The sequence below is a fragment of the Anabas testudineus genome, chromosome 2 (assembly GCF_900324465.2).
Source record: "Anabas testudineus chromosome 2, fAnaTes1.2, whole genome shotgun sequence".
Taxonomy (NCBI): domain Eukaryota; kingdom Metazoa; phylum Chordata; class Actinopteri; order Anabantiformes; family Anabantidae; genus Anabas; species Anabas testudineus.
The window spans coordinates 24,988,823-25,002,030 of record NC_046611.1 but is presented as its reverse complement, the minus strand read 5'-3'; the positions used below and the strand labels follow the sequence as shown (position 1 = coordinate 25,002,030).

Below are 13,208 nucleotides of genomic sequence, written 5' to 3'. Positions count from 1 at the left end.
GGCAACCTGGGCGCAGTTAACTCAATGAAGTGCACATCAAGCATTTAGCCTCTAAATTAAGACAGTCACAATCAGTTTACAAAATATGGCTTCTTGTTTCCATAGCTTGCTGTGCATCACAATGTCTGTATTTTACAACCTGAACCAGACAAGGTAGCCTTTATTTCCACAATGGATCATCCAAGTTGGGCTCTGCAGCCTTGAAACTGTGTCCCAGCACTCTCTCTGGGACTGTGGTCTGCAAAATGATGTGTTTGCTCCCTCTGCTGGTCAGCGTAGGCATAACATCGCCTGTGGCGTGGAAGTTGCAAAGGTAAAGTTTAGCGTCAGACGTGTGTCATATCAAATTTATTTAATGCGAAAATATGCAGAATAAGGACAGAGCAGAAAATAAGACTACCTTAAGTTCCACTCTGATTGAACAAAATAAAATAAGATCAAATCAATTAAAATGCGAACATACCGAGAAATGACAACACTGCAAGACAGCACTGAAGCGACTTGATGTCACACGGTATCAGAAATGCACATTCACTTTATTTTAAAATCATTTCCTAGGTTTGACTTTTGGCGTGGTAAAGACCAATGACGAGTCAGGCATCTGGAGGGACAGCCCGAAGGAGGTCCTAAATTCTTTAACGCGCACATGCGCATAAGAAAATTTCTCTTTCTCGGTGGACGCAATGGCGGATGCAGAGTGAGTGTTTAGTGCTGTAGTAAAATCTAAGCACATCCAGTGTTAAAATTACTATCTTTGTCAAATTTACACCCTAGATAGATTGCTTAGTTAGCATACATTATAATCTGGGTAGTATTATTAAAAATTGTAACATGAATTGTTATTGTGATGACTTTAATCTGACGATGTGTAGCGACATAGCTGAGTACAACATGGCTGTCTCTTTAGCTTCCATGCACTCAAGTATTTGCTTTATTTGTGCCACGAAGAACAAAGTTATGAATTACCTGGCAGAAGAACCTTAATGTTTGTAAATGCGTTTTAGCCAGGCAGTTGTTCAGAGGAGTAACGTATAGGTTAACCTGTATGGAAGCCGGTTGATGACAGTTTAGCAAGCTAGCAGCTACCAGCGGCAGGGATGGACGTTTCTGTCCATGAAGTTAGCAAAATGAGTTTAGGCGTTATAGTCGGCGTGCTTACGGAATAACTCATGAAGGTCTGTATTCCCACATCAGAAAAAAGGTTCCGGCGGTCCCTGAGAGCCTTCTCAAAAGGCGAAAGGCCTTCGCCACCATGAAGGCCATGCGTGTCAAGAAGATGCTGGCTGAGAAAAAGGTAACTAGCATGTTTGTAGATCCTTCAATATCTTTGCTTGACTCGTTGGTGTTCGTATTCGAGTATGGCGTTTTGATTATCATCACACCTAAGTAGCTTGGAGATAACGTTATATTTGTTTTGTGCTTTCAGACCCGCAAAGTGACCAGGAAACTGATCTACAAGAGGGCTGAGAAGTACCACAAGGAGTACAGGCAGCTGTACAGACGTGAAATCCGCCTGGCCCGTACTGCTCGTAAAGTGGGAAACTACTATGTGCCATCTGAGCCTAAACTGGCCTTTGTTATCAGGATCAGAGGGTAAGTGGTGCTCACCATCTAGAAACAGAACTGTTGTTCTTGTCAAACTTAGTGACTAAATTGCGTGCATTGCACATTGTGTTCAGGAATAGATAAACGTGGTTATGCCACAACTGTTTCAACTTGAACATGCAAGGTGCTTGATACTTGTGGTTAATGATGCATTCTCTTTCCCCGACTTATCGACAGTGGTGAAACAGATGTGTAAATTAAGCCAATTATATTCTGAAACCACAATCAATATTGTAATATGACTAGAATGTATCTATATGCTGAACTATGTTAATCGTAATACTCATTTGTTTTCTAGTATCAATGGTGTCAGTCCCAAGGTCCGCAAAGTTCTGCAGCTGCTCCGTCTGCGCCAGATCTTCAATGGTGTGTTCGTGAAGCTGAACAAGGCTTCCATCAACATGCTCAGGATTGCTGAACCCTACATCACTTGGGGGTAAGCATGTTTTATTTTGATATAAATGTAACAAAATGGCATCAATTCTTGATGTGGTCTATTCTGAATTGACAGCTGAATACATGTTTGTCTGGAGTGTGGTTAATGATGCTGAACTTTTTTCCCCATCATATCGACCATGGTGAATTCTGACTGAAACTAAGCCAGTTTTGTCTGAAACCACATTCCATGATGAAAAGCACTTACTGTGTTTTATTTAAACCCAAGAGAAAATTGTATCAAGTATGAGCCCTGGTGTCTTTCACACATCTGTTTTCAGCCTGAGTGGTGAAACACTAGATTGCAGTTAGTTGAACAGACTCCTTACACTGTCATTAAAATGATCAGATTTGTCTGGCTACATTTAGTGATGGTGAATGTAAAGTTTATGTTGTGTGTTAATGACACTTGATAAACAGTATGACACTAGGTGTGTTATCACTGTTAGTTGTTCATGTGCTATTGTGTAAATGTGTCCAGCCAGAGCAAAATGCTGCTGCACTTCTTTCTAGGAGTTGTAACCCCTCTGGTTACAACTTATTTAGGTGATGGTAGAGGAGGTGTTGTGATTTATAGTGCTGATTGAAAACACCAGTGAGTCTTCTGATTGGTGTGTTAAGATGAACTTTGAAACTCACAAGTAGTATTGCTGCGCATCAATGCTTACTGTATTTAGTTCTGAAAAGTTTAAAATAACTTTAGTCTGTAGGTTTGCTATGACATGAAGTTATCTAAACTCCCATATTTTCTTTGGTTGTGTAAAGCTGCTTTGCGACAATGTCAATTGTAAAAAGCTCTATACAAATAAATGTAATTGAATTAAAGAAAAAATGAGTAATAAGTTGTAAATTGTAATGCCTGTAGGAATGAACCCATGTGCAAAGATGCCTATGTTGTGAACTACATTGCCCACACTAAGATTGAGGTCCTTCTATAACTTTTTCTGATCTGATTCCTCAGATACCCCAACCTGAAGTCTGTTCGTGAGCTCATCTACAAACGTGGTCATGGAAGAATTAGGAAACAGCGCATTGCCCTCACAGATAACGCTCTGGTGGAGAAGGCCCTTGGTATGGAAACATAAGTTTTCAAGACTACAATATGAGATGTAGAAACTATTGACTTACTTAAATTGAGAGTAATAATTGGTAACGGTTCTGAGCCTCTTAGTTTTAGGTAGTTGTACAAAAATCATTAGTTTTTATTCATGGGTTCTGCAAAGCACAGTTTGAAAAGCAGAAACAAAATTTCATAACGTACTGATGGAATATGGCACAGTGCTACACATGGTTAATGATGCACACTTTTTTCCCCGTCTTATCGACTATGGTGAAAAAAAAGAAAACTAAGCCAGTTGTGTCTGAAACCACATGCCTGTAAAACTGTGTCTTTACCATCAGAAGTAACTTTGTTATTAAATTAAAACCATGATCATTTTCTAAATGACAATGCCTAGACAAACACTAAAACAAACCGGATTTATCTATTCTATATATCTGTTGTCTCAAAATGCTGAAAAATACATCAGCCAGATGCACATACAGGTCACATGCCCAAGTAGCTTCATATTGCTGATTTTAGTGTCTTTAGAGAAATGTATGGGTATTATTGAAAATATGAGTTATGGAAAAAAAAAAAAAGCCAGGTTGCCCAAAACAGTGTGTGGTGTCAATATGCTATTACTCAGTCAAATATATAAACGTCTTGGTCTTGGTCATCACCTGCAGGCAAATATGGCATCATCTGTGTTGAGGACCTCATCCATGAGATTTTCACAGTTGGAAAGAACTTCAAGCCCGCCAACAACTTCATGTGGCCCTTCAAGCTGTCGACACCCCGTGGCGGTATGAACAAGAAGACCACACACTTTGTGGAGGGAGGAGACGCTGGCAACAGGGAGGATCAGATCAACAGACTGATCAGGAGGATGAACTAATGTTTTGGTGAGTTGTAGGAACAGTTCAGAAAGTAGATATGGCTCACTAGATGTGGTTAATGATGCTCATCTTTTTTCCCCATCTTATCGACAATGGTGAATTCTGACTGAAACTAAGCCAATAATGTCTGAAACCACATCTTAGCTACTGAGCTTCAAATCATCCACTACCGATGGGTCACTCTACGTGCAGTGATGTGATATCTATTTTTGAAGTTTTAATATTTTCTTTTCTTTTTGTTTTAGGTTTTCCAAGGACTCAAAGTGTACAATAAAAAATATGGAAAATAAGTGTCCTGTGTTGGTCTCATTATTAAACCATCTTTGGTGCATGAAAGTGCCAACTCACCCATATACCTGTTAAAATAGGTCTGTAGCAGTGAGTCTTTGTTTTCCCCACGTATAAAAGCTCTTTATCAAAGAATAAGGAGCTTTATATAAGTAGGCATTGAATTATGAATTACATGTACAGAGTCAGAATGGGGACAGATGTGTCATACACAGGTGAATGTACAACAAACCCTGTGGTCCTCAGGTAATCTTATAATAATATAATAATCTAGCTGAGTGTCTGGAGGACTAGCGGGTCCAGGAGGACTAGCGGGTCCCGGAGGACTAGCGGGTCCAGGAGGACTAGCGGGTCCCGGAGGACTAGCGGGTCCAGGAGGACTAGCGGGTCCTGGAGGACTAGCGGGTCCAGGAGGACTAGCGGGTCCTGGAGGACTAGCGGGTCCCGGAGGACTAGCGGGTCCAGGAGGACTAGCGGGTCCAGGTCTGCTGGTTTCAGAGCAGCCTCGTTTCCATGGTGACGCGGGGACTCGCTAGCCCTGACCACCTTCAGCCTAACGTCGCTGCCCGGGGATGAAACAGCCGGTATCATGACCGAGTGTGTCCGTGAGCCAGCGCCGCAGCCGGGCGATGTGTAGTGTTCGTGCAGGTGTCGTCCAGCTCCACCATGATGGCTTTCCAGGTTAACGCGAAGATCCTCATATCGGAGGGAGGCTCGAGTAACAGCCAGCGCGGCCCTGACGCCGCCGGAGATCCAACATACAGGAGTTTCGGGATGAGATCAGGTGGAGGACAAGCGTGTTTCTCACAAAATAATCACATAAGGAGGAAGTTCCCTGTGATACAACCTTTAAGCAGTGAGTAAACGTGGAGCACACGGCGCCAACCTAAGTGCTAACTAACGTTAAATGTCATTTAAGAGCAGCTAGCTTAGCTTAACGGGACCACGTCACTGAAATACTGAGAAGTGCTCATTTGTGTTTTGTAGAGTCCAGGGATGGGAGAGCCCTGATCAGCGACTTCGTAGTTGGAGGGTAAGATACGTCAAGATTTGATATGGAGAAGCAGCTGGGCAGCACGCAACATACCTCACATATTAGGGCAAAGTGTCCACCCCATCCTCCTACCTACACAGTATAATGAGCTTCCCATCGTTGGGACCTATGTAGCTACATATGCTAATGATGCCCCCAGACTCCCACCTACTGAGTGATGCTGCACTGGGGTGGATTTGGTAGAGGTCGCTCAATATGCATTGATGAAGTGGTACAGTTACTCAAGTACTGTACTTGACTACGGTTTTTAGGTGCAGTACTCACTACTACTTTACAGGAGTGCTGTGTGACTTTAACTCCACCACATTTATATGGCAGCCTGAGTAACTAGTTACTTTTCAGATACAGACTCTTAAAACCAGCTGGTGGTACAACTGGTTTGTAATTTACACATCAAAACGAGTTGACAAGTATCTTGCAACCCCCCCAACATTTCCATTTACATTGTTAAGGTGGTTTTCAAGCAGAGACCAATTGAATAGTGATGACTTCAAATGAAATTCTCAGTTTTTCAAGAAGACCTAAACATTTCTGCAGGAACAGCTCCTGACTAGACACTTATATTATCAGCACCATCAAGTTCAATAGTGTTTAAAATACTTTGAATTTTGTCAGTAACTTAGATTGATGCCAAGAGAACTCACTTTCTTTGTGAAGTACTTGTACTTCTACCTTTAGTGGAGTACATTTGTGAAGTACTTACACTTTTGCTTGAGTATTGAGTTTGTGTACATCTGCTACTTCTATTGCATAAAACGTATATATGAAATACCTGAACTGTCTTTATTCAATGTGTGTGCAGGTCCCCTTTCTTGGCCAGAGACGACAAGCTGCAAACTAAGAATAGTGACCTGGTGAAGGACATCTATGGGCGACACTTTGAATTTGATAAAAAGTGTAAGGATTTCAGCCCTTTAAGACCTGCATTGGTCTTTCTATTGGATAGGCCAAACATTAAATTTGAGGCTGGTGTCTGTGGATTGTAACCTGACAGCCAGTAGGTGGAGTGGTCATCATACATAATGAGCCCGGGTCTGTTTCAGTCACAGCAAGTGTGACATTACATACATGAAAGCAACTGACACGCACCCCAACTTTACACTCAGCATTGTCAGTATTTATAAAAAGTAGTGATTTGCCATATTCCTTTTTGTTTTAAAATAGTTTGAATATGTTTTTTTTATCTTGTCTTTATATCAGGTGCTTATGCTGAATGATTAAATATAAGTATTTTTTAGGTGCAAGGTTGGAGAGGGCCAGAACTGTGATTCCTCCACTGCCAAGAGACTATAATGTGCACAGACCTGGCAGCCTGTATCCCTTCTGCTTCTCCAAGGAACTTTCCCACAGCCATGCAGTGCAGCCTTTCACCCTGGGGTAACCTGTGTGTTAATGTCACTTAGTCCTGTAGTTCCTGTTAGTGCTCTTCATAGCATATTTCTACAGACATCTGCACTGATTATACTAATCATATGAGTCAGTGTTCTTTTTATGACAAAGAATATGAACAAAGGAAACAGTACAAGTAACATTTTGATATGCACAATTAGTCACAAACAGATCTCAAGCTGATTGCTTTCATGTTAGCTGATTTTAGTGCATGATTATAGCTAAGATACAATAACGCAATAATGAGATCTTTTTAAAACTTCAGGCAAATAAAAATGGACAAATGTCAAAGTAGACATATATTAATACAGAGGATTTATTCCTGCATCATTATGTTTCATAACAATCTCAGTGCTATCTTCCAGCTACCCTGAGAGATATGAACTGAACACGAATCCAGCCATCCTCTTTCCCCCCACTTTAGTCCTGAATGGCAGAAACACCTTCTCAGTTGAGAACTGCAAGCTCAGCAGGTATTTTTGGCCATATAAAGTAAATTAGACCCAGCCAATCAATAGTTCTCTCACTTATTTGTCAGGCCCATGCCTCTTCTGTTGTCCCTCTGTCTTGCAGGCCTAAGGTGAATTATCCAACATACAACGTACTGACCGTTAAAGACAATCAAAAGAGTGAGTGATTTCAGAGCTTTGACTGTGAAGCAAAGGCTTAAGTAGCTGCTTTGTTCATACTGGAGTGTTTGTTGTGGTGTTAACATGTCAGCCCTGCATGCCTTGTCAGCATACTGGAGCAAGTGAAACGTAGAATCTGACCTTCAGCTTGTAGCCGTGCCTGTGTTGGTGGCATTGATTTACTTGCAGCTAATATGGATTTTATGGATTTCATTGCAAACAAAAACCTTTCGGTTGGGGTTTATCACAAAGTGAGACAAGGGGTGACGTGAAAAAAGGGAGTGTTCAGCATTGTCATATGGAGTGAGAGTTTGATGTCACACCTATTTGACCTGTTTGCTCCATTCTTAAAGTACCTTTTGTATCCCTCATTTACAGTTCAGTCCTCATGTAACTGATACTACTCACAGAATGATGACATGTTTCTTTAAATAACATTAATGCTCCTAATGCTATTGTAAGTGCATGTGTCAGCGTGTATTTGATCATAAATCTCTTTTCTCTTCCTAGCTTCTTGCCATACAGACCAGTCCTATCCAGACCCAATGATCAGAGCTTCTCGCTCGTTCATCCACAGAATATCTGAGCTGTCCTCTTTGGAGGGTGAGACGGTGAGACAAGAGAAGCTCAAGAAAATGAGGAAAGCTAGAAAACCTCCATCCTGACAATCACCCTCTTCCCAGTCACACCGGTCAAGGATCAAAACCTTTGAGTCAGTGCCAACAACGTCTGAACAAAATAAAACATTTAAGGCACTCTGTCCATCTCAGTGGCTTGTTCTAACTGCTTGTTTATCCTCAGTGGTATTAGTTTCCTGCTCAACATGGCTGGTCTTTATATTTTGGGACTCCTGACCTGAGCTCATTCCGTTCAGTGATTACAGAGTATTTACTGTGGTAAAGTGCAGTATTTGCTATAAGAAGAAACGCTGATGCTCAGTATTGAATAAGTTCAGTATTTTCTATTATGACTGACAGCTGTAGATTTCCACTCAACATCTGCATGTAAATCTACGTATTTTCCCTTTCTGCTGGCTGTTATGTAAGACTGCCACTCTTCTGTTTCTTGCTGTATCTTCACTATGTTGTAAATGCTGTCAAGCTTGGATTCTATTACGACAGTGACATATCCTAATTAAGCTTTGTTCAGCAAGTACATTATCTTTGTACATATTAAATAGTTTAGCAAAACCATTATTGTGCCTTATTAAATGTCTTCCTGAAATTAAACAAATGTATTTCTTGTATGTCAAGAACCTTTTTCTCTTTTGTGAAACTTAATCTTTGTTCTCTAGCCAGCCTTATAGAGGGAGCTTCATCTTCGTTATGCCACTATGCTGTATGTCGACCAGTATGGTAATGACAACGCCTTAAAAAAAAAAACATAATCTGCATTCCATATCTGCAAAACAGACACTAAACTGTGCCCCCAGATCCCAGAACGTGGTACTTTCCCACATAACGCATTGTTTTGTTGCTGTATGGAGGGCAAGTCTCTGAATAATCTTGTTCATTGTACTTCACAAAGACACAAGTGAGAGCAATTGTCTTTTTGTTTAGACTTTATTCACTCATTATTATCTGAAGATAAGGGATATCCTCTGTGATCTGTGTGATCTTTTTTATTTTGTATTCCAGATCATAATTGGCACAGCATATAGTATATGCCCCAGCTGCAACAGGTTGATCCAATATGATAACACGAAGGCCCTAAAATGCCTCTTACTAGACCCTTTATAAGCATTAAAGACAGATAAAAAACACAGAATAAGTGAATATGCCTGAGATGAAATAGATTCTTCCATCATCAGTTTCACCCAGAGCCAATCAGTAAGTCATGGGGAAACAGAACCACTTTGCTGCTGGATGACAGTGTCCTGCAGTCCCTCACTGAGATCATTTAGTGTGAATGGGTCTAAAAATGACAGATCGTTATTATCTTGTAAGACTTTTGAGTGAAAAGTTATATTTTTACCAATTACTTTTTGACATTTCTATTTTATGATACAAAGTAGAGACAGAAAAGATAGGGAGGGGAGGATGGGGTAGGATTCACATACCATCAGGGATTTTAGCTTCTCTGCCACTTTGAAACTCAACTGTCCACCGTTTAATTTCAGCGAGTGTCTCCTTCAGTTCCCTGCTAAATACTAATGTGATGTTGGGAAACATCAGGCTCTGTTTGTGTCTCCCCCTTCCTCTGGGTACCAAGGTGTGCATTTCAGGGACACACAGTGACCTAGAAACACAGAGCCATCCCCTTATTCATGCTAAGTGAAGGGGCTGCATTCACGCTCAAACGGAGGCCGTGTCTCCCTCTTTCTGCAGAGTTTATACCGCCCCTTTCAAGTGTAGTGAAACAAAGTGACCTGGAATAAACTGTCAACAATGAGGTCTTTAATAAGAGCGGTGCTGGGGCCGCCCCACAAGTGGTTTATCGTTTCACTGTAGTTCCACAGCAATCTTTAACTGGGACAGGACAAGACCAAAAGTGCAGTGCTCATTGAAATGAGCCAGAACCTGCAGATTAGGATTCTGCTCAAAGTTGTAACCAGATGGTTCCCACTATAGGATCTAGATCAGCAAGTGCCATAGTGAAGAATAGCCATGCTGAGTTACTGTTTGACTTGATATTGTAATTTATTGATCAGTATGACAAACAAAAAGATACAGGAAGTTTCCCTGCTGGCTGCCTTTTTTTTTTAACATTTTGTGAGAGAAATCACCCTTAAATAATGTAAACCTTTTATACTGTATACATTATGTAAAGAGTGGCACAGCAGGTTAGCACAGTTGCCTCACAGCAAGAAGGACCAGGGCTGTCTCCGGGTCCTCCAGCTTCCGCCCACCTCCAAAGACATGCATGTTAGGTTGATTGGTGACTCTAAATTGCTCATAGGTGTGCGATATGTGTGGATGTTTGTCCGTCTCTGTATGTCTGGCAACCTGTCTAGGTCCTGACTCTTGCCCATTGACAGCAGGCTCCAGCACTCCCACAACCCTTCAGAGGACAAGAGGTTAAGATAATGGACGGATGTGGACCTTATGTAAAGGGACACTCAGAAACACCATCAGACAGACAAGAATCAATACACTCATACAGGGTGACTTTGAAATGATTTCAGTTAAGCTGATGAAATCCTGAAGATGATGTGAGTTTAGGTGTATTAACAAGGAAATTTGAGCTAAGGTTGCTCATCATAGTTGCAAATATCGCTTCCTTATTGATTTAAAAATAACACTAAAACTTAAGCACCCTCCAGTGTTCTTTGAATTTAGATTCATTTAATTTGCACAAACAGTTTAGAGAAGGGGGGGAGGGGTAACCTTTCCACTGCTCCGTGACATTTCACAACATGATTAATGAAATCCTCCATGATAGATGCCCCTTTCTCACAGTTATCATCATTACTTGAAGTTTCATCTCTCTCTGAGACAAGGGTCAGTCCCACTCCACACCCACACATCTTGCTTCATCTGCCCACCTCTACTACCTCTAATATCCGCACTTATTTACATACATATAGAGCTGGAACTGTATGCCAAGATAGGGGACTATTGAGGGGACAATTATCAGTATAATGTCAGGTTCGGGCAGAGGAAACACTTTTGTCAATTTTACTGTCTTTGTTGTCATTACATTGGCACTAAGCCAAGACCAGGCAGCCTGCAGAGCTGCTGCCAGGGTGCCATCAGTCTTCTCTGCTGCCATGGTCCCGGAGAATCATATTATCATCCATAAACTATCAAGCAGTAATGACCTGTAATGAGCAGAGTGTCATTAGTGGGATGTACATGACGGCTCATCATTTAAGTGTGATGTGAACACGAAGACACTCATACAGACACATGGTGACAGTAAGTTCTCAGGTGCAGAGCAGGCTCTACCACGCATGTACTCCTCTGTAATTTTTTTTATCCCTGGATTCACCTCTTCAGTTACACATTTACCTCCCAGATCAACCTCCGTCTGAAGACTGAGATATGAGGACAAATCAAACATCCACTCCCTGAACTCTTTGAGTAATGAGTAAAGCAGCTTACCGTGCTTGTCGTAGTTGGGTACATCATTTACAGGAAATTATATAAAAGATGTTGAGACATTCTTAAATGCTCTCAAGGGGTTTCACATACAAGTACTAAAACTCTGTTCCACTTAAAGAGATAAAGTAGGACCACTCTTTTACAGAGCAATGTACAAATGTAAACATGGAAGAAGAAAGAAGGAGACTGCTGAACTATAAATTCAAAGAATAGCACACAGAGGATCTACTCACAAGACAGAAACTGAGTGTACTCATCAAGAGGAAACGAACTTACCCTAATTTATCTTAAATAAGATATTTGTTTAAGGTTGAACACGTTTGAAGTGATGTTAATTTGCATTGATGTAACATTAGGTCATTTCTGCTTTTTTGACAGAAGTTTTGTACATTATTGTGAAAGTGAACCATCAACCTAAAAAATGAGTGAAGTGTGTCGCTTTGCTATTAGTTAATGTCAAACCTGCTGCACGCCTTGGTGAGCGTTCAGGTTTGGTTGAGACACTATGTTCTAAATTCTCCACAAGGCAAAAATGCTTCTGTGTGAGGTTGGTACAGACAGGGTGTTGTTCTGGTCAGAGGTGAGATCATAAGTGTACTTTTGCAACACGTGGCGAAATGAAAGGTGAATTCTAGCATTTGTCAACAAAGGTTTTGGAACTATGTCAGCCCAGGTCAAGTGTTACCATGGAGACAGCTGCAGTTTGCATTCCCCATATGAGTGAGATGGAGTTAGGATTCGCTCTGATGTCTCCTTGATGCCCAGTGCAAGACGTGGAGACACACACACTTACATTCCTAACAAAATCCAATCAATCCTGTCTGTATACCGCTATCTGATTGTGTGTATGTAAAAATATACAAACTAACCAGTTTGCGTATGATTCTCACGAGTTCAGTCTCTGATGTGAAGAATAAACATTGTGTTAAGATACATTAACATAGTCTGAATCCTCTTTTCTTCCCCCTTAGATGCACTGAGGAAAATCCGAGCAGGGTGATTTTAACTGTGGAAAGTCTGATTGTCTTTGACAAGTGCACGTTAAGGGCAGGAGGTTCAGGGTTGGGGGGCTGTCAGATGTAAAACACACATGCTTTGATATGTACTTCCAATGCTGAAACCATAGCAAACTGATGCGGTTGGAAGTCTTGCATCAGTTGACAGATCAAATCAGTACTGAAAATGCACTAAATGTGTGTGTGTGTGTGTGTGTGTGTGTGTGTGTGTGTGTGTGTGTGTGTGTGTGTGTGTGTGTGTGTGTGTGTGTGTGTGTGTGTGTGTTTTAGGGACATCCCCATTGTGTTTCCAGACATGCATTTGCAAAATGAGTTACACACCAATAGACAACTTCTCCAAATGAAAGACAACAAATTATATTCAATTTATTGAGAGAAGTCTCCACAACAGGGTTGTTTATCATTTGAAAATGTAATTAAAATGTTTAACACAAAAAGTACTGGAAGGCAGTGCAGCAGCTTTACTTTTGAGGTCAGTCTCGGTTCAACACCCTCATACTTTAATATATACTGATTCAGACACATGCTTCTCAGTGATGATTATGGTGAAGATGAAGGCTATTACTGTCGCTTGACCTACCATAGTAAGAAGAAGAATCAAAGGACCCACAGAGGCCCCCCTCTGCTCTCTCAAAACTTGTTTTTCACGACAGTGGAGGTAGATTATTATAAATATCAGTTCCCTTTACAGCAGCAGGCGAAGGGAGGCCTCGTTCCCTGCTAATGCTTCCTGCAGAGGCCTCGTTCGTTTGCAATGAGATGGAGGAGGAATGACGCAAACAAATGCTTTACCCAAACCTTGGGAGTTCTT

At 41.2% G+C, this 13,208-nt stretch overlaps 2 protein-coding genes and 3 non-coding genes across 5 annotated transcripts; all 5 read left to right on the top strand.

The window, feature by feature from the left end:
- Positions 1-623: 623 nt before the first annotated feature.
- rpl7 (ribosomal protein L7) lies at positions 624-4,268 on the top strand. Its single transcript, XM_026362931.1, has 7 exons — positions 624-697; positions 1,195-1,294; positions 1,427-1,593; positions 1,904-2,041; positions 3,002-3,111; positions 3,769-3,984; positions 4,224-4,268. The coding sequence occupies exons 1-6, from the start codon at positions 684-686 to the stop codon at positions 3,975-3,977; spliced, it is 738 nt and encodes a 245-aa protein (XP_026218716.1). The 5' UTR covers positions 624-683; the 3' UTR covers positions 3,978-3,984; positions 4,224-4,268.
- On the top strand, positions 2,137-2,228 carry LOC113164943. Its single transcript, XR_003299049.1, has one exon. It is a non-coding gene; the product is annotated as a small nucleolar SNORD12/SNORD106 (small nucleolar RNA).
- On the top strand, positions 3,325-3,414 carry LOC113164945. Its single transcript, XR_003299051.1, has one exon. It is a non-coding gene; the product is annotated as a small nucleolar SNORD12/SNORD106 (small nucleolar RNA).
- On the top strand, positions 4,027-4,118 carry LOC113164944. Its single transcript, XR_003299050.1, has one exon. It is a non-coding gene; the product is annotated as a small nucleolar SNORD12/SNORD106 (small nucleolar RNA).
- A 506-nt stretch (positions 4,269-4,774) lies between the features above and the next one.
- si:ch211-171b20.3 lies at positions 4,775-8,584 on the top strand. Its single transcript, XM_026363338.1, has 7 exons — positions 4,775-5,122; positions 5,254-5,299; positions 6,123-6,217; positions 6,559-6,697; positions 7,075-7,182; positions 7,283-7,338; positions 7,849-8,584. The coding sequence occupies exons 1-7, from the start codon at positions 4,933-4,935 to the stop codon at positions 8,001-8,003; spliced, it is 789 nt and encodes a 262-aa protein (XP_026219123.1). The 5' UTR covers positions 4,775-4,932; the 3' UTR covers positions 8,004-8,584.
- The last annotated feature ends 4,624 nt before the right edge of the window (positions 8,585-13,208 follow it).